The sequence below is a fragment of the Dicentrarchus labrax genome, unplaced genomic scaffold, assembly GCF_905237075.1.
Source record: "Dicentrarchus labrax unplaced genomic scaffold, dlabrax2021, whole genome shotgun sequence".
Lineage (NCBI taxonomy): Eukaryota > Metazoa > Chordata > Actinopteri > Moronidae > Dicentrarchus > Dicentrarchus labrax.
The window spans coordinates 5,437,152-5,456,996 of NW_026136705.1; the positions used below are offsets into that span (position 1 = coordinate 5,437,152).

The window sequence follows — 19,845 nt, forward strand, 5'->3', positions numbered from 1 at the left end:
CCCTTTAATTATACAATTCTAAATAAAATTCTTAACTGAGAGAAGTTGTTTGTCTTATGTCCTGAAGATCATTTTGTTACACGACACTTGACTTTAGCTATGTCAAGAGAAACAAAAGCAACCCTGTGGAGGCTGAACATAAATGTTCTAAAAGGACAAATGAAGGAATTGGTTAAGGAAATTCAGACGTATGTAAGGGAGAATGATAATGTTGAGGTGTCTCCATCTGTGCTGTGGGATGCGGGTAAAGCTGTTATTAGAGGGAAACTAATTGCTAAATCAGCATATTTAAAAAGGCAAAAACAGGAAAAACTCAATAAACTAGAATCAGATCTTAAGGAACTAGAAAAACAACACAAAAATAAAGTGGATGAGAAAATAAACCAAGAAATCAAAAGGGTTAAAACAGAAATAAATGACATCCTAGCACAGGAGATTAAAAAAAAAGATGATGTACTTGAAACAGAGGTATTAAGAAACAGGAAGTAAGTCTACAAAGCTGCTGGCCTATAGGTTAAAAAAGCAAATGGCAATTTATATTTACAAAATCAGGGATCCATTTACTAATTCGACAAAATATAAGACAGAAGAGATACATAATTGTATTGACAAAAATCTTTATTCTCAACCAGACATAAATAATAAGGATCAAATACTCTTATTATTAGATTCTTTAAATTTGCCAAGAGTAACTTAGGACCAGAACTCAGCTCTGACCAAGGAAATCTCAACTGAAGAAGTCAACTTAGCAATTTCAAAGCTGAAGACAAACAAGGCTCCAGGCACGGATGGATATACATCTGAGTTTTACAAAGTGCTTCAGGAACCATTGATCCCCCTGCTGAAAGATGCATTTAACTGGGTACTGAAAAAGGGAGAAATACCGAACTCCTGGAAGGAAGCCTTCATTTCAGTTATTCCAAAAGAAGCAAAGGACAAATTGGAATGCTCTAATTATAGACCAGTGAGTGTTCTTAACCAAGACTACAGACTATTCACTGCCATCCTAGCCAGATGTTTAGAAACAATTCTGCCAGATATAATTCACCAGGACCAGACTGGATTTATAAAACAAAGACAGACACAGGACAATATTCGGCACACATTACATGTAATGCAAAACATAATCAAAAAAAGATTAGAAGCAATAATAGTGGGACTGGATGCAGAAAAGGCATTTGACTCTGTCAGGTGGGATTTCCTGTATATGATGCTGGAGCGATTTGGTTTCCATGAAACTTTTGTTAAAACTATTCAATCTCTCTATAATAAACCCACAGCTAGGATCAAGGTCAATGGAAATCTCTCAAACTCCTTTATACTAGAACGTGGATGTCGTCAAGGCTGCTCAATTAGCCCTCTCCTCTTTGCTATCTATTTGGAACCTCTGAGCCAATGGATAAAACAAAACGAAGATATTAAAGGTGTAGACATAGAGGGGGATGAACAAAAAATAGCATTATTCGCGGATGACGTATTGGTATATCTGACGCAACCCACTGAGTCTCTTCCAGCACTCATGTCAACACTTGAGGACTTTGGTTTATTATCAGGCTATAAATTGAATGTGAAAAAGACACAGGTTCTCACATTCAACTATGTCCCGGATAATAAATTCTGTGCATCAGAATGGTGCGCTGACATGCTTACTCGCCCAATACTGAATTTTAGGCATTAGGCAAAACTGTAGCTGTGAGTGACTTATTGTCAGTTGTCCCCTGCTATGTCTCTCCCTACCAGAACTCTGCCTCACTTCAAATGGACTTTGGGGCGCTAAGATCTAAACCTAGATTTACTTTCTTTGCCAAAGCTGTGGACATCACAGATGTTACCTCTTCATTCTTACATCTGTCATCTGGTCTGAGAGTGTCTAGCGCAAATGACTGAAAGAGTATATTTTTTCATGGTTGTAGTGCAAGTTTGCTAATTGTTCGCTTGTAGTCCACTGTATTACTTATAGTTATGTGTCATAATATGGTTCAATTCTTATACTTTTGAGGCTTGCACAGCTATGTAGCCACTGGCAGAGAATCAGCCAGCATTTTTCACTACATAAAGCTAAGGCCAAAGTATGATCTTGCCTTTCTGTAAAGTTTCTTCAATGCACCCCTCATGCACTCTCGTATATGGACGCTTGAAAGAGAGAAGATTTGAAGAGGCAGTATCGTTTTATCCCTGTTGGAGCGTCACTCTAACACAGTTACACATCCCTGAATTCAAGGGAAACAAACAAATAGTGTGGTGTGACAATGGGTCTTATCATGTCCTTGGCTGCTCAGTGAAGTCTCAACATCCCGCTGTTTACTTGGACATAAAGTGTAGTAAGAAACAGGGTTAAAGGGTGATATGCATATAATAGCTTCTTCAACAGGTTGTGTATGGTTTTACAATGACCAGGTCAAAGAGTCATCTAGGTTCTTAAAATTATAAATCTGCCTTGCTAATGTAGCTTATGTAATGTAGCTGCAAAGACTCAGTATGCTGTTTGAGCTTGAGAGATCCATGTACGCTGGATTTCTATTTCACTGCTGTTCATTAGTGATGCTATTTTATTGCTGTTGGCTAGTTATTTTCATTATATTACGCAGTATCATCTGCATGTAGTTCAAGTTAAGCATCTTCCCTCTGTCTATAGATAAAGCATCTCATTCTAAGGTAACAAAAACACAATGACTCCTATTTTCAGGTGTGGGGCGGCTGTGGCACAGAGGCAGAGCGGGTTGTCCCCTAATCGGAAAGGTTGTTGGTTCCCAGCTCCTGGTGCCACATGTCGAAGTATCCTTGAGCAAAACACTGAACCCTGAATTGCTCCCGATGCTGTGCATCGGTGTGTGAACGTGTATGAATGCATTAGTTTCTGTTTGATGGGCTTTGCCATCACTGTGTGAATGTGTGCGAAAGGGTGAATGTGGCACGTAGTGTAAAAGCGCTTTGAGTGGGCAGAAGACTAGAAAGGCACTATACAGGTACAGGTCCATTTACCATTTATATCTGACGCCAAAATGGGGTGGCTACTGCCTTCATGCCACCCCTCTATATCCGCTGCCTGACTGCTAGCAAGACAGGACAGTACAGCTAGGCACAACAAACAAACAAACTGCTGCTTTCATTTTTGTGTGCGCGCAGGTTTTACTTTGGTTTGATGTCACTGCTGCAGGACTAGGGCTGCACAATTTAATGCAGTAGTATTGAAATCACAATATGGCCGAGTGAAATATGCAAATTGTAAAATTAAGTTTTTACCATATTGTGCAGCTCTATGAAGGCCCCCTTTTCCAGGTCATGGTAGACCTCTATGTAGTCCGAACAGTCAATACCCTTTCTGCACTTCTTGGGGCAGACATTCATATAATGAACTTTTGCATGAGAACCATGTGGAAATATAACTTTATTGTGGTAAAATACTCATCCGGTCTGACCTGGCAGTACATAAAAGGTGCATAGTATATAGCTATCACCACAGTTATAATTACACAGAAACACAATACAAAAGTTCTACAGTGGTTTCTCATATCAGTAGCAACGTCTGGATTCAACTCTGTAGCAGCATGTACTATTTAATAATTCATCATATTCAGGATCCTCACCATTATCAGTCAACAAAGCAAGCATAGTACATGACGCATATATAATGGGTGCATTTAAATTTCTAAAATGTTTTGTAATATTTGTGGATACTCAGAATGTATGAAGATGTTTTCTCCTATCTGGAGGTAAAAGCAGCACACCAAGCATTGTTGATATATTCAGCAGCATTTCAGGAAAGAATGGAATCTAATCCCTGTAATTGTTATATAGTGTGTTACACAAGCGATCAATATTGCATCTGTCAATAATGTAACTTTCCTGAATGAATTTGAATGTTTTGATAGGTCTACACACGTATATCCATGGATAAGCTCATTATAACTGTTGCAGTAAATCTTTTCAAGGATTAGGGTTTAGATTTAGAGCTGTAGTGTCCCAACGTGGTCTAAATTCCATCAAAAAGGATTTTACACCTTCATACACTTGATTGACAGGTCATTCTCATTGAGTCCATTGAGCGCAATGCACCAAACTCATATCAAACTGTTAAACTACGCAGTGATGATCAAATATGAATCACGATTATGTTACTGCATTGCCTATGTCTTGCCTCAGACCTGATCAGATCAGAGCCCTGGTGGTTGTTGCTTCAGTATACTGTCGATACACTAGCAGCAAAGTGCAGCAGTTAACAACAGATTATTTTAAATTAGAGGTTTCAATCAAAAATGGCAGTGCTGAAATCAGATTAGTATTTGAAATGGACCTTATTTTGTCCAAAGATTTTACATGTATAGTAACACGCATCTTAACCTACCCAAAGGGAGTTTCTCTTTTAATGGGTTAGTCAGACATGCAGAGGTTACACTTTAATAGAGGTTGCACACAGTTCAGGTGAACTTCAGCTGTGCTTCAGCTCCTTTGGCAGGGTGGGACAGCCTCAGGGGGGGTAGGGGAGGCAGGTGGGGTCAGCCGTGACAGGGACAGTTGACTCTGAGACGGTCCAATAGAACACTTTCTGGCAACTGGGCTGCAAAATGGAAAGACATGGTGAGGTTATTAGGTTAGAATGTAAAAAGTCTGCATACACTTCTCACTTGTAACGTTTTTTTAAAGCTGCAGTAGGTAATTGTTTATTAAATTTTTTTTTTTGTCATATTTGCTGACACTTTCACTATATCCTGGCAGTAGTACATGAGACAGATAGTTTGTGAAAAATCAGGTTCCTCTGGCTCTCCCTAGTGTTGCTGATGGCATTTGTAAAAATCCACTGGGCCTGAATGAAAGCAACCAGCATGCTAAAATGAGCCAGAGGAACCGCATAGTCACATGTGCTACTGTCTAAAGGGCCAGTTTTTATTGCACCGATAGTAAAAAGACAGATAAAATGATAATAGTGTCTGTAACACTGGATGAAATGTATCTAGATTTTCTGTCACAGTGACACAAAATATCATATAGTCAGCATCAATCAGTAATTCTCAATATGACTCAAAATGCTGTCTCTCACCCCTGACATACTGTGGTTGGAGTGTGCAGGGAGAGTTTATGACACCCTGGGCCTTACCCTTCTTCTATCCCCACGTCCTCCAGCTGCTCTCCATCCATAGAGCCCTCTGTGTGATCAGCACTGCTGTCCTCCTCTTCCTCCTCCACACTGTTGCTCATTAAGCATCGAGGAGGCCAACGCAGCTCCCCGCTCTCCGGCTCGCTGTGCTCCGTCGGCTCCACAACGATAGAGGGGAGGCGCTCCCTCCTGTATAGGAAGTCTTCAGGATAGGAACTTGAGTCTGACTCTTCATTCACGTTAGCTTCAGGGAAGATCTGGACCAGGGAGGAGATTTATAAAGCTTTACATTTGTCTTCAAAAGTAGGCTTAATTATTTAGGTCTTATTTAAAAAAGAAACTTGAAGCCACCATTGCACATCCACTGAGAATGGACTTTACAGTAAAGTAGGAGACATCTTGTGTCCAGCAGGAAAACTTCAGAAATGAACATTTGTATAGTCCTAGATTCTTGAATTTTTAATGAGGTAGAAGGAGTAGGACTTTTTAAGGATTTTAATGTGGAAATTATACTTTTTCCTGCAGAAAAAAAAAAAAAAAGATTGCTCCAAGTAGACTATTTGTAGAAAGGGCATTATACATGTGGAGGGGATCTTGAAGTTATGTCTAGTCTAAAGTTGGCGGGAAAAAACAATACAAACTTGAGGTTAGGAAAAAACCCATATTCATATTTGAGGCCATGCTGTCATATAGAATCACTTCACATCCAAATAAACCTTATAAATGTCAGAGAAATAATCCATAAATATAACCTAAAACTTTCACTATATCCTGTAGTACACGAGAATCTGAAAAAATCAAGTTCTCGTCCCATCAAGCATCTTTATATCTTTCTTAGCTCTGATTGGTTGTTTTAGATAGATAGATAGATAGATAGATAGATAGATAGATAGATAGATAGATAGATAGATAGATAGATAGATAGATAGATAGAAATACTTTATTTATCCCCGAAGGGAAATTATAATGTTGTAGCAGCTGATTAAGAGTCAGTTATTATTAGAAAGTCTTATTGCAGTGGTGAGGAATGATTTTCTATATCGGCCCTTAGAGCAACGGGGATTTTTCACAGTTTATCTGTCTCACGTACTACTGTCAAGATATAGTGAAAGTTTCAGCAAATATGACAAACAATTATTTCCTATAAATTTACCTACTTAGCTTTCAAACAAACAAATCACCTACATGTGAAGACAGGTGATCCTATTTAACCAGGGCAATGTAAGCAGGTCACTGCACAAGAGTGAGCTAAAGATGTCAGCTGTACCTGGTAGGCTTTGCTCCCTCTCCTCTGAACTGGACTCTCCTCCAACTGAGATTCCACTTGACTGAGAATGGTGCTCATACTGCAAAAACACACACAAAACACATTTTGGGTCAATCTGGGTATATTTTGTCAGTAGAGTGTATATTATCCAGGCTCAACAATATTGGCTCATTCAATTTCAGCATTACAGAATCCAAAGATTTTCCTTCTTTACCTTAGTCTACACTGAATTGAAGGGAAGATACAAAAGAACTGTATCTGCTGATCTTTACAATATAAACTACAACTAGAAACAAGAAACCATTTCACAATAACCACAAAATACAGGTCACACTGGAACCAAGCTGAGTTGAACAATACTGCTCAGGCTACGTGTAAGGGTTTAATTCAATTCAATTCAATTTATTTATATAGCGCCAATTCATAACAAAAGTTATCTCAGGACACTTTTCAAATAGAGCAGGTCTAGACTGAACTCCTTATAAAGGTTGTCTTTGTGACACTTAAATGTAAAAAAAGCTTTGGGTAACACTTGCAACATTTGTCTGTAAATGTTCTATATTAAATTATAGGAGATTTTCTATAGAATATGTGACAATTCATGAACATACCCTAACCAAGATGTTCTTTTGTGCCGTAACCTAACCAAACTTAAACCGCAGTGGTTAAGGAATCTCAACTAGTTGTTAAAACAGTAAATACTTAATGGAAAGTCAGACTACAGGTAGTTTATAAGTGTTACCAAGTTTACAGGACAAAACACTTCATATAAATCCTGACTGTTCAAAGTACAGTATGATATAAACACGTGTTCAATCGAAGGAACTCAAATACCGATTATTTATCCTAAATTAAGAATGTATAATCAATGAAAGCTAAACAATATTGAACAAATGTGGTCCAAACATTTCATTCATAGCAGATTTCACTTTTGTCTTGGAGAATGTCCACAAAGGTGTCTTCACTAAACCCTGCACACTGACTCAACAGTGATTAGTATTGAAGTCACTGGGGCAGAGTTTGATCAAATGGAACTGTGGGGACCATATTGATGATAACTTTAATATTTAAAAAATGTAATACTTGTATTATGTTAAAGGTCCAGTGTGTAACATTTAGAAGGATCTATTGTCAGAAATGGACTATAATATTCATTAGTGTATAATTACCTGAATGATGAGCTGTTTTTATCTACAGATGCTGCAGGTCGCTTTCTGTTGATGTATGTATGTATGCTGTTGAATCGCCATGTTTCTACTTGAGGTGTAAGAAAATACTGACACACTTGAGTATCACGGTTTTGTTTTGTGGTATTGTATGGATTCTCAAACACTGCATCGATTTTTGTGTAAACGCCCACATACAGATGTACAAATGTGAAAGTCTGATGCGACCCATGATAAACAGGTTAATTTCAGGGATTTTCAACTCTCAGCTCCACAGGTACTGCTGGATGGGAGACTGTGTTGCCATATGTTTCACTGAGACATGTTCCAATGCAAAAACAGTGGGAAGTGTTGACAGCAAGTGTAGGGATGAGGAAGAAGGGAGGACGGAGGTAATCTGCAGGTAAGCACTTAATGACATAACAGGCTTAAACTACCGACTCCTCAACTCCGAGGATGGGGTGAGGATGAGAGTAGGTGGAAAAGAAAGCATAGGCCTGAGATAGGATAATAATTATCATACACTTTTGTCCGGTTCTACCTGTAAGGTGAAAAACCAGACCTGGCCAGACCAGACATTTTATTTACATCTATAAGGAGTTGCCAGTGTTTATGTTGGACAGTCTTTAATCACCAATTGTTTTTTTTTTTTTATTTATGTAGACTTAATAGGAGTCAATTGGTGCTTTAACACCACTATTCTATTACTATACTAATTGCACCTACTGTATAGGGAGCTGTTGAAACTGGGGCACTGATTGACATGATCCCAGGATGTTGGTGTGTATCAGAATTTGGATAAATTTAGTTTCAGGTATCAGAAACCCCTTGAAAAAATTATCTGATAATCTTTACCATCGCACTCCGACAATATGATACACTGGATTTATCACAGCTATGGAGATTTGACTATTGTGTAAAATTGATCTCTCTTCTTCTCTAGTGATTTAGTATTTAATCAAGTGGCTTACCTGTGTGAGGCAGGAATACAGCTCATCTTTAGTGGGCCTTAAAGGACCTAAAGCAAGAAGGTATTCCGGATGTCTTCTTTTACAAAAATGGTTCTGAGCCGTACTATTCCTCTTCAAAAGTCAACCACGTTGTGCTGTCAGTCAGTTTCCTTTCCTTTCCTTCTTCCTCCCAGCCACAGGTTTAGCCCCCCACCGGTTTTCCCACAGTTTACTGTTTAGTGACGCACACAACACAGCACACTCGGACTGACGTGCAAACCTGCTTTCCAAACTGACAGGCTTAGTGTCACCTTCAATTACAGACAAAGTCTGAATGTAACATGTGAGTGTACAGAAACACGGGGCCTCGCACACACACATTCGCAGGAGAGCTGTCCCATGCGCACACATTCATCATCACATCTTGGAGATTATTTTACATGGTGATTAATGCCAGAGGCTTTCCCCCAAATAACTTATCATTGAACAGAGTTGCTGATTCCATGGTAGATTATGAAACTCCCAGATAAGGCTACCTAATAGGGAATCAAAGAGGATTGTGGGTTTCTAGTCAAGTCTAAAAACATGATTTTCTGCATTATTTGGGGATCAGAGCTTAGTTTAGTGTGTGGTGCATGTGCAAACACTCCACCGCTAACTGGTAATGCAGTCAAAATTAAAGTTATTTTTATATACCTATACTGACTTAAATTAATCAGTCTGTCTAATTATAGCCCACATGGGGTGTTCCGCTGTTGTTGCTGCAGCCACAGGAGTCATTTTATATAGTCTGACCAGCGGGAGGTGCTATCACCTTTGTTGTAGTGCTGTCGTCTGTACTGTGACTATCAGTGGTCATAATGTTATGCCTGATGTGTGTATATAACTTATAAGAGCATAATAGCATTAGTATGAAAACCACAATTATTTTAAGTTGTGTAAATAAATAACTTATGTAATTAGTCTAATTTTTACTTTTCAGTTGCTTACTTTTTTCACAACAGATAACTTTATCTCTCTCATCATGTGATTAGTAACACAAAACATACTGTATGCTTAATTTCCACACTATGGCCTATTCTGAAATAAAATAATCACTCTCATGTGGAAGCACGGAGCATTAGTTTGATGTAGAAAATGCATTGTAAACTACTATAAAAATGGAGAGATTAAAAGTTGAAGACTGCAGTGTGTGGCAGCTGTGGTGTATTTATAAAGATAAAAGAGGAAGAAGGCAGTTCGCTTGAAACGCCAAAACAGAAAAGTTGGGGAGGAGAAAGAGGAGAGAGTGAAAAGAAGTACAGAGAGCTACAGACACTGCAGGAGAGGAGGAAAGAGGGACAGACATAATAAACGGATAAACAGACGGAGAGTGAAGGACTTTCAAAATGGGTGAGCTTGGGTGAGGGGAAACAAACTCTGCTGCATCCTGGACAAAGAGTGAGTGAGGGAGAAACGTGACAGGAGGAGGACTGAGAAGGGTGACAGAGGGGAGAGAAGAGTTAGACAGTGGGGATAGTAAAAAAGATTCTTGGACGGTTGACAAAATAAGAGATTTGCACTATTCAAAACATGACTGCATGTAACAGCAACAGCTAACGCTGATTCAGGTCAGTGGTTCCTGTTCGCTCTGTTAAAGGGGGAAGAAAAAGTGAAGAAAAGCAAACAAGGACAGGTAATAACAAAGAATGGTGACCGATGAAAAATAGGAATTATTTCAGAGCATGTACATGCTTTTCTGTTTCACTGTTGTAGCAGTAAGTTTGGATTACTTTGAATAGAGGGAGTGGGGAGAGAGGGAGAGGGAGACTCAAACACCAAAAAAGGTCTGGAGTCAGGGCTGGAGAAATTGCAGGCTTGACAGATGCTGCACACCCGTGGGGAGAGAAGAATAAGGAGAGAGACAGACAGAGAGAGAGAAGGGGACTGACACACAATGACAAGCAGGACGTAAGTGACAATCAACTAGAAGCAGCGAAGAGGAGGGAGCATTAAATGTTAAAAGAGGATGTTTGCATAGAAAAACTCCTGTACACTCCTGTACTGTGATAAAGAGTAGGTAGGAAGAAAAAGCCGGTCAGAAGGGGCAGGGGGTGGGGTTATCCAGAAAGACATCCAGAGAGCCTGTGTGTGTGTGTGTGTGTGTGTGTGTGTGTGTGTGTGTGTGTGTGTTGTGTGTTTTGGCTGGGGGGGCAGGGGGGGGGAAGTTACAGTCCGAAAAAGATAGTGAGGGTGAGTTGTTACTGTAAATGTAATTGTCAATACACCAACCAGAGCCACTGTAAACCCAGAGGTAGAGGAACATTTCCATTCTAAATCCACCATGGACACCAGGGTTTCACTGCAACTCTAAACCAAAGGGACCCCTCAGATACCGGCTGTCATGTCGACGGGCCCTGGCCTTGGTGCACCTGACCTGGCCGAGGGCCCCCCAACCATTGGACCTGTTGGGCTCCAGACCCTGTTGGATCTACTGGTGGGCGTCTACCAGGAGTTCTACTCTTCTCCCTTTGCAAGGGAGAAGTATGTCTCTGGTTTCCTGCAATGGGGTGAGTGTTTTTCTCTTTCTAGGCGTGTGTGTGTGTGTGTGTGTGTGTGTGTGTGTGTGTGTGTGTGTGTGTGTGTGTGTGTGTGTGTGTGTGCGTGCGTGCGTGCGTGCGGGTGTGTGTGTGTGTGTGTGTGTGTGTGTGTGTGTGTGTGTGTGTGTGTGTGTGTGGGTGGGTGTGCGTGTGTGTGTGTGTGTGTGTGTGTGTGTGTGTGTTTTCTTTTATGTACCAAGTTCTTCTACTTCTGCTTGACTGACACGCAACGCCACTGGGGAATTCCTGACAACTACACCCATATCATTTCCTTTAAATATTAACATGCTGACCTAAATTACTCTTCCTGCTATCAACAATAAATGTTCCTTGGCAACCACTCATCACACATTGACCAAGCGACCACAGCCATTCATTGTCTGAAATGGGCCAGTACTGTACTGTGTACAGGTTTTGGTTACATTTTTGGACCTTGGTATTCCTAAAACATCATCCTGCATGCATCCTACGAGATAGTACTGGTAGCTATGGGGGTTGGGTGCTAGGTGTGACACAGCTAGAAGCTGTTTACAACAATGGTGGCTCCCATAAAGGTTAGCGTCTGTTACTAGCATCAGTTCTATCAGAACTGGAGAGTATTTCTTCATTGAAAGAAAAGCAAAGAACGACACTGAATGCTTTCCTCCATTGAAAAGATGTTTTTGCTCTGATAGACAGATTGATCAATCACCTGCCGAGTGTTTTTTGAAAATGCCTGCCATTTTCCAAACAGTTTGCAATGACGACTTCCCAGATGTTTCTGTGTAATAAAACCACATAGCACAGTCAGGTGAAGTTCTACAGGCTGTGGATTTTAACAACCTGCTATCCTATGAATTACATTCATAATGTATGACTCTGCAGCTCACAATTTACAGCCAATGCCAATGTCAGTACCAAGGCAGGAAGTTGTGTCTGTTTTTTGGGTTTGGCGCCCCTATTGGCAGGACAACATCATTTGTCTGTGACTTCTAAAACTTTTATAAATTGTTGTTAGAAAAGTAAAACTGGTTTCTGATCGGACACAGCTATGGTTTAGATTTAGTTAGGTTTGAGCAGAAAACAGGTTGGGAGAGATGACAGTTAAGATTTGAGAATCATCATGGTCATGGTTAAAAGAAACTGATGTTTGCCTGTTGGTAGGAAACACAAAACAAACTCTCCTGTGTTACAGTCTGATGTTTTGTTGATCCATCCAGCAACCCTAACCTCCCTCTGTGGACTTTACAGCTTAATAGCAATGTCACACTACTTCCTCCTTTGTCTCGGCGGACAAGTTATTGGTACAACCCGCAAGAGAACTTTGTCACCTGAACGTAAACATATGTTGTTTGGGGAGATTTTTCTCCCAGATTTTTTTTTGGGTCAAGCAGAAGGGTTCTTAGATTGATCAGAGGGACAAGCCACTTCTCTACAATCACTGTAAATACAACCTCAAGTTACTTAATATTACTGCTTAAAATCATAACCCATCCAATAATATGTCAATAGTGACTTCAGCCTTTTCAACTGAAACAGACTGCAGTTTTCCAAACACAGCCAAGATTTGTTTAAACCATTGTCACGATTAAATATTGTGTCTGTTTACTGTTACTGTAATTATTCTTACCCAAACTGTAGGCAGTGTGTTGCCTATGTGGTCAAATGGTGCTTTAGGTTTTCTGATTGCCAGGGCACTTGTAGTACTTGATGACATTTCTACTTAAATTAATAAATGAATAAGTTGTCAAACACATTCATACTGTACATAAACATTTGCGTTAAGAATGAAGTTCACACTGTTACTTAATAATGAAGTTGGGACTATTGATTGAAGTTTGGGATGATAAATTAATCACATCAAATTGGAAAATATAATTTTTAATAATACTGAACTTTAAAAGTGATTACAGGAAATTGTGTCTGTGGTTCTGACCCCAAAGTGACCAAAGTGTTTTCCTAAATGACTAGAAAAACTACAAATTAAAAGCACTTTTATGATATCATAGTTTATTGATTTCCTTAGTAAATCTGCACACACCATCATGCCATCAGGGTCAATTACAAATGAGCTGCACAGAAGCTAATTGAGAGGGCACATATGCTCATTCGGAATCTTTCCAGTTGAAACATAATCTATCCATCACCAGCCACCCTGCTGGTGCACTTACATTATTTAGAATATCCTCAACTAAGATCTTTCTGTTTTTCCAGTTCTTGCTGAAATAGTCCAAGCAACAAGTCTCCATGGGATTTTACAGAATGTAGAGTGGGCATCAGAGCATAGTGTGTCATAGTATGTGCTCCCCGAATGGATATGCAGTTCTCACTGAGATATAAACAGTGCATTTGTTTTTGGTTTCTATACTGCTACATTATCAGATTGATTTATATGTGAAACAAACAGTGAGACCAGTAAACAATCAACAGAAAGCTACTGTTCCACAATTTTACATTCCAGGTTCTCAAATGAAGATTTATTTTCTCCAAAATATCATTGGGTCTTTAGAGTGTTGGTCAGACAATTCAACATGTTAGTTTAGAATTTTCTAGGGCTGTCCCCAACTAAATATTTTCTAGACTTGTAGTTGGTAATTAAAGACAATAGTCGTCTGGTTGTCGAATGTTCTTTTTTATATGATTATGTTAAATGATGATGGTAAAAGCAGTAATGATTCTGAATGTGTCGGAACAACCAGCACGGAGACTGAACATTTAGTTCATTTATTTTAACATAGTATAATCATCTCTCAAATGTCATTGTTCAAAACATGGAATAAATCACTTCCAACTACACAAAAACAAATTCTCACAGACTTGTTAACACAATGGATGATCTATATTGTTACCTACAAATCAACTCTCAACAAACTGGCTCCCCTCTCTTCCCCACCTGAACCCATCGTATGTAGTCCTGGTCAGAGTCAGTTCCGTTCGCCCACTCTAACTATGTTACTCATAATGGGGCCTGCTTGATTTTCTGACAAAGGAAAAGTGCAGCGACTAACAGTTTACTTTCTCAGCACTGTCCCATTCGCTTATTTTTCCTCAAGATAGCAAAGTTTTGATCTAACGAACTAACGTGTAGCAACAAAGTCAAACGCAAAATTCTGGTCTGTATTGAATAGATAAAATGGTATTGGAACACCACTAACATCTATAATTATTAGTAATTTAACTTTGAAACCTTAGGGAAAGCAGTTAGACTAAAATATAAGTAATTTTAGTCCTAACTTAAAAGTTTTAGTTTTTCAGGCAGGCATTTAGGAGTACCTCACTAACATTGCTATATGCAGGGTTTTAGAAATACCAAGGTACAAAAAGTGAACTTGCTAGTGGGGGTTTGGGGCATCAAAGCATCAACATAGTTATTTTTGGGCAATTTAGGCAAAGACTTCTATTGTCTACCCCTAGGAGAAAATAGGTCCATACCTTGGTGACCTCAGTGGTGGGTACACCAGAGGTGGTGGTACTAAATAAGAAGTAAGGGTACTCATCTGGACAAAATCAATCAATCAATCAATCAGTTTTCATCCAAACCCACACTGGATGCCACCCACCTAGAGCCGAAGGGTCTGTCCTAGGTTTCTGCCTCTTAACAGGCAGTTTTTGCTTGCCCCCGTCGCCAAGTGTTTGCTCATGGTGGTACTGTTGGGTCTCTGTAAATGTTATAAGGAGTTCATTCTTGAGTTGAAAATTGAATTGAATTCCATTTGAAGACTGACCAACAGGCAATTATTTTCCAGGGATTACAGTGTCAAGACCTCTTGAATTAGCCTCACAGTTTTGGGTACAGGATGTGAAGAGAAATTCAGAGCTGAGCTGTGCGACCACACAGACCTCCCCCAGTAACCTCTGCGTTATGACTCAGAATACATGTGTATGAATGCTTAGCCCGCTCCAAGGTCATGAAAGGCAACACTCTCTGAACGCTCGCTAATTTTCTACCATCCCTTGTGAACCTCTCAGTGACTTTTCCACTGGTGTCATGTCACTAAGACCACCATGAGTCAATGGCAGACACAAGGTACACATTCACTACTTAGATTTAGTGGTCATTATCTTAGATGGTGTCTTTCTGACATTTTTATAAATTATAGACGATTACACACATCATTACACACATAAACACGCTGAATGGCTCATAAATGCGGCCTATAGCCTGACGTCACCCCTCAATATTCACTCCATCCATTCTCACTCTATTACTGATGAAATCTATCTATGCATGTGACTGTGACTGTAACTATAGTATTGTCCAGTACGCGCGGGGTGGGGATTTGGGGGGGCTATCATGTGTCCCCAGTGAGTGGGACATTCCAAATTTAACCACACCATGTGTCCGGGAAAGGGGCTCAAGTGTCAGAGTTGGTCGTGATGAAGCAGATTTCTGGCTTTAGCTGGGCTTGAGGCCTGAGCCTCAGACTGAATCTGCTCGACACAGCTGGCAAGGATGATAGAAGCATCACAGGCAAGGGAAATAATGCTTTAAAGTTATATGTCTTCTTACTTCTCCTCCCTTTAACACAGAAACAACAACAATAAATAGTTGCTTATGCAGCAGCGTAAAAACTGACCCACAGGCGCAGCCAAGGCTGATGGAAAAAAATGTTGATGCGATCATGGCCATGAAAAGTTCACAAGACATCACTTAAGTGATTGCAATTCATCCTGAGGGGAAGATGAATGTCGGAACTAAATTTCATGACAATCTATCCAATAGTTGTTGAGCTATTTCAATCTTGACCAAAGTAATGGTCTAACAGACACTGCCATCCCCAGAACCATGCCACTGATGAATCTATTGCAGCGCACAATTTCCCAGAAGCCAAGGTGATGTCTTCATATTACTAGATTTGTCCAACCAGTGGTAAAAACCTTTTAGATATACTTAGTTTACATTAATATAAATGAGAGAAACCAGCAGATCCTTCAGCCCGTTTTCACGCCAGAGTAAAGTCAACTTTTGGTGTGACACAAGACTTAAACAGCAGTCTCCTGGGTGAAAGTGCTGTTTTTGTTTGCCATCCATCCACACTAACATGGGCTCTCTATACTTTACTCCATACTCTATATCAGTGTTTCCCAAATTTTAATTTTCTTCTAATTTTTTTTTTCTCAAACGTTTTTTTATTAAAGCATACAATTTAACATACATTTCACTTGCACATTCTGAGAATCTTGTTTATAACTAATTCAAAAAATGTAATAAACTAAAGGCTAAACAAGGCAAAGCAAAACAAGACAAGTAACAACAAGACAAAAACGATGGCAAGAACACCACCAGGCTGACCACGATCCCCCACACTATCCCAACCCCCCATCCGCCCGACTAACCCCTCCCCATGTATCTCCACCCCATCCACCCTCCCTCGCAGAGCCCGTCACTCTAAAACCATTACAATTGTCATATATTGTGTGCTAGGATGCAGACTGCTGTACTGAATTTGTAGTTTTGAGGTATGATATGAGGGGTTTTCACGTTTTATTGAACAGTTTGAGCCTGTCTTTCAGCGTGTACCTTATCCTTTCCAAATGAAGTGTGTTAGTTAAATCCTCTAACCATATCTTAGAGGTAGGTACAGTTGTGCTCTTCCATAAAATGAGGATTAATATCTTTGCTATTATGAAACAGTAAGAGAGAAAACGCTGCTGTGCCACACTCAGTTTCCTGAAGGTCTCCGATATTCCAAGAATGATGAACAGAGGCTCAGGTTTGATTGAAGTATTTATGACCTCAGACATAATGTTACATATATCGATCCAGAACAATTGGACCCTTGGGCGTAGAGCAAAACTATGGAGAAGTGTTGCTACGGAGGAGTGGCACTTATCACACATAGGTGACACCTCTGGGTATATGTTATTTAGTTTTTTCTTTGAGTATTGAAGCCTATGTATAATTTTAAATTGGACAAGACAGTGTCTTGCGTTATCTGAACAATTATGTATATTTTCAAGACTCTCTTTCCATAAATCACCTGGAATGGATTCACCAAGTTCCTCTTCCCACTTACGTTTATAATTTTCCGTCGAGGGGGAGCTTATTAATAAAAGATTATTATAGATGTGGGATATCAATTTACTTTCGTTAGGAGACAGTTTCAGACAGTCATCTATTTTAGATTGTGATTCAGTCACAAAATCTCTTAAGTATTTCCGAATGTAGTCCCTAACTTGTAGGTAACGAAAGAAGTTATTATTCCCCAGCTCATACTTCCTCTGTAGTTGTGTGAATTAAGCAAAGACGCCTCCCACATATAAATCACCAATACAATGGACAGCCCTCTCATTCCATGTAGGAAAGGCTCCATCCAGACTGGAGGGGGCAAATGTGGGGTTTCTAGCAATGGGTAATAGAAGAGAGATTGGTTGAAGATTAAAGGTGGTCTTGATTTGTTTCCAGGTACGGATCATGCTATGTATGATGGGATTATTATTATACAGGGACTTATTAACCGCAGCCGGAGCTAGTAGGACCGTGGCCACAGAGTACGGGTGGCAGTCTTCCCGCTCCAGCATTAGCCATCAGACATTGGTATTGACGTGTCAAACCAATAGGTAAACATCTTAATCACTGAGGCCCAGTAATATAGCAAAACATTTGGGAGTGCTAATCCCCCCTCTGGCTTTGGCCTACAGAGATGTTTTTTGCTATTCTGTGAACCTTGTGTCCCCACAGAAAAGGAACTATTAAAGAATCTAGGTGTTTAAAAAATGATTTTTTTAGAAAAAGTTGGATATTTTGAAATAGATATAACAATTGCGGGAGGAAAATCATCTTTATAGCATTAATTCTCCCAATTAAAGAAATTGGGAGCATGTCCCAGAATAATATTCTGGTCTGTAATCGCTCTATTAGAGGGGGGAAGTTTGTCTGGAATAGAGATGAGTACTGCTTTGTCACTTCTATCCCCAAATAAGTAAATTTCTCTGAAGAAACTTTAAATGGAAAATGATCTAGGTGTGGTAAGTTACTCATATGGACCGGCATTAAAACGCTTTTAGTCCAATTGATCCGATAACCCGAAAAGGTCCCAGAACAGGTTGATTTTGTCCAGAAGATTTTGGATAGCAATTTGAGGCTGCGTTATATATAAAAGGATCTGCATATAATATCTTATTATTTGTGTCTTTGGCGGAGTATCCATAAATCTGGGGTTCTATTCTGATACATTGGGCTAGAGGCTCGATAGCCAGCGCAAAATTTAAAGGGGATAGTGGACACCCCTGCCTTGTCCCTCTATGTAAGCTACACAGGGAGGGTATTGTTGGGTTTGTTAGGATTTGAGCTGTGGGATTCTTGTAAATCAGTTTAATTAGTGACAGGAACTTATTTCCGAAATTGAACCTATTAAGAACTTCAAATAAGTAACACCACTCAATCTGGTCAAATGTTTTCTTGGACCTATCTTTGTATACATAATATTGAAAAGACGTCAAAGATTGAAAGTAGCACTCCTATTTGGCATGAAACCTGTCTGGTCCATATGAACTAACTTTCCCAATAGAGGATTCAGCCTGTTGGCCAGTATCTTGGCAAATAATTTCCCATCGACATTAAGGAGGGAGATAGGACAATAAGCGCCTACTTCTTGTGAGTCCTTCCCCTTTTTGTGAATTAATGTGATCACAGCCTCAGTTAAGGTGGGAGGTAAATTACCCTGTATCTGGGCATGTTCATATAATTTTAACAGGTAAGGGGATAGGTTTTCACTGAAACCCATCAGGGCCGGGTGTCTTATTACTCTTTAGGGAGGCAATGGCGCTCCGAACCTCTGAAATTGTGAGGTCAGAATTCAAAGAATCACAATCTTCCTCGCTCAGTCTGGAAAGCTCACATTTGTCTAAAAATGCATTAATAGTTACAGAGTCTGAAGTGGTCTTTGAGGTATACAAATCAGTATAAAATTCAAGAAACCTGTCATTGATATCTTTAGGCTTTGTAAGTATTGTATTATTGTGAGCTTTTATCTTGTGTATCGTTCTGTCACTTTCCATTTTTCTGAGTTGTCTAGCTAATAGTTTGTGTGGTTTGTCACCAAATTCAAAATATTTTTGCCTCATATAGAGGACTGCTTTACTTAGTTTCGCAGAGATAATTTTGTTATATTCATACTTAAGGGTTGCTATTTTCCTGTGCAATATAATAGAGGGGCAGTGTGCATTTTCTATGTCAGGTAATTTAATTTGATCTTCTAATTCTTTTAATTTGGTCTTATTTTCTTTTCGCCTAGAAGCTTCAAACGAGATGATACAGCCTCTTATGTAAGCTTTGAATGCTTCCCAGAGGATGGAGGGAAAGGTATCAGGGTTGTCATTTATTTCAAAGTATAAGGAAATCTGGTCTTTTAAGTATTCACAAAATTTATTTTCAGTGAGTAAGTGCGAATTCAGTTTCCAAGAGGCGTGCGGCTTATCTACATGATCTAAATACAACGAAAAGGTGAGTGGGCTGTGATCTGAAATCACAATGCTGTGATATTTAGCATTCAATGTGGACGGTATGAGTCTGGCGTCCACCAGGAAGTAGTCTATCCTACTGTAGGAGTTGTGTACAGGTGAAAAAATGAATAGTCCCTACCTGAAGGGTTCATCACTCTCCATATATCCAGTACATTCGTGTTATTAATGAACGTATTTAAAAATTCACTAGAGGCATTTCTTGGGAGTCTCTTCGTGGAGGATCAATCAAGATATGTGTCAAGGACAGTATTAAAGTCGCCCCCTATTATCAAGTGTGTTTGTGAGATGTCTGGTATCAGGGAAAAAACCTTCTGAAGGAATATGGGGTTATCTATGTTGGGAG

General features: G+C 39.5%; 2 protein-coding genes across 4 annotated transcripts in view; one reads left to right on the forward strand and one right to left on the reverse strand.

Annotated features, from left to right (window-relative positions):
- Window positions 1-3,375: 3,375 nt before the first annotated feature.
- On the reverse strand, window positions 3,376-8,728 carry si:ch1073-303d10.1 (protein LBH-like). Its single transcript, XM_051401637.1, has 4 exons — window positions 8,500-8,728; window positions 6,363-6,441; window positions 5,096-5,352; window positions 3,376-4,558 (listed from the first exon to the last, which is right to left on the reverse strand). The coding sequence occupies exons 1-4, from the start codon at window positions 8,523-8,525 to the stop codon at window positions 4,441-4,443; spliced, it is 480 nt and encodes a 159-aa protein (XP_051257597.1). The 5' UTR covers window positions 8,526-8,728; the 3' UTR covers window positions 3,376-4,440.
- A 1,016-nt stretch (window positions 8,729-9,744) lies between these two features.
- LOC127364202 (myotonin-protein kinase) overlaps window positions 9,745-19,845 on the forward strand; it is a 28,968-nt gene continuing 18,867 nt past the window's right edge. For 2 of the 3 annotated variants that reach the window (XM_051401570.1, XM_051401572.1), the window contains exons 1-2: window positions 9,745-10,428; window positions 10,753-11,027. In XM_051401570.1, the coding sequence (XP_051257530.1) occupies window positions 10,862-11,027 (166 nt within the window). In that variant the 5' untranslated portion in view covers window positions 9,745-10,428; window positions 10,753-10,861. The remainder of the gene's footprint in view (window positions 10,429-10,752; window positions 11,028-19,845) is intronic. The other variant, XM_051401571.1, reaches the window with a different exon arrangement.

Bases quoted from the DNA above. Each gene is read 5' to 3' on its own strand.
- si:ch1073-303d10.1 (XM_051401637.1), bottom strand. From the start codon at position 8,525: ATGAGCTGTATTCCTGCCTCACACAG. The intron at 6,442-8,499 runs GTAAGCCACTTG...GTGTTTTTGCAG, and splicing joins TGTATTCCTGCCTCACACAG to TATGAGCACCATTCTCAGTC. The intron at 5,353-6,362 runs GTACAGCTGACA...TCCCTGGTCCAG, and splicing joins GAGGGAGCAAAGCCTACCAG to ATCTTCCCTGAAGCTAACGT.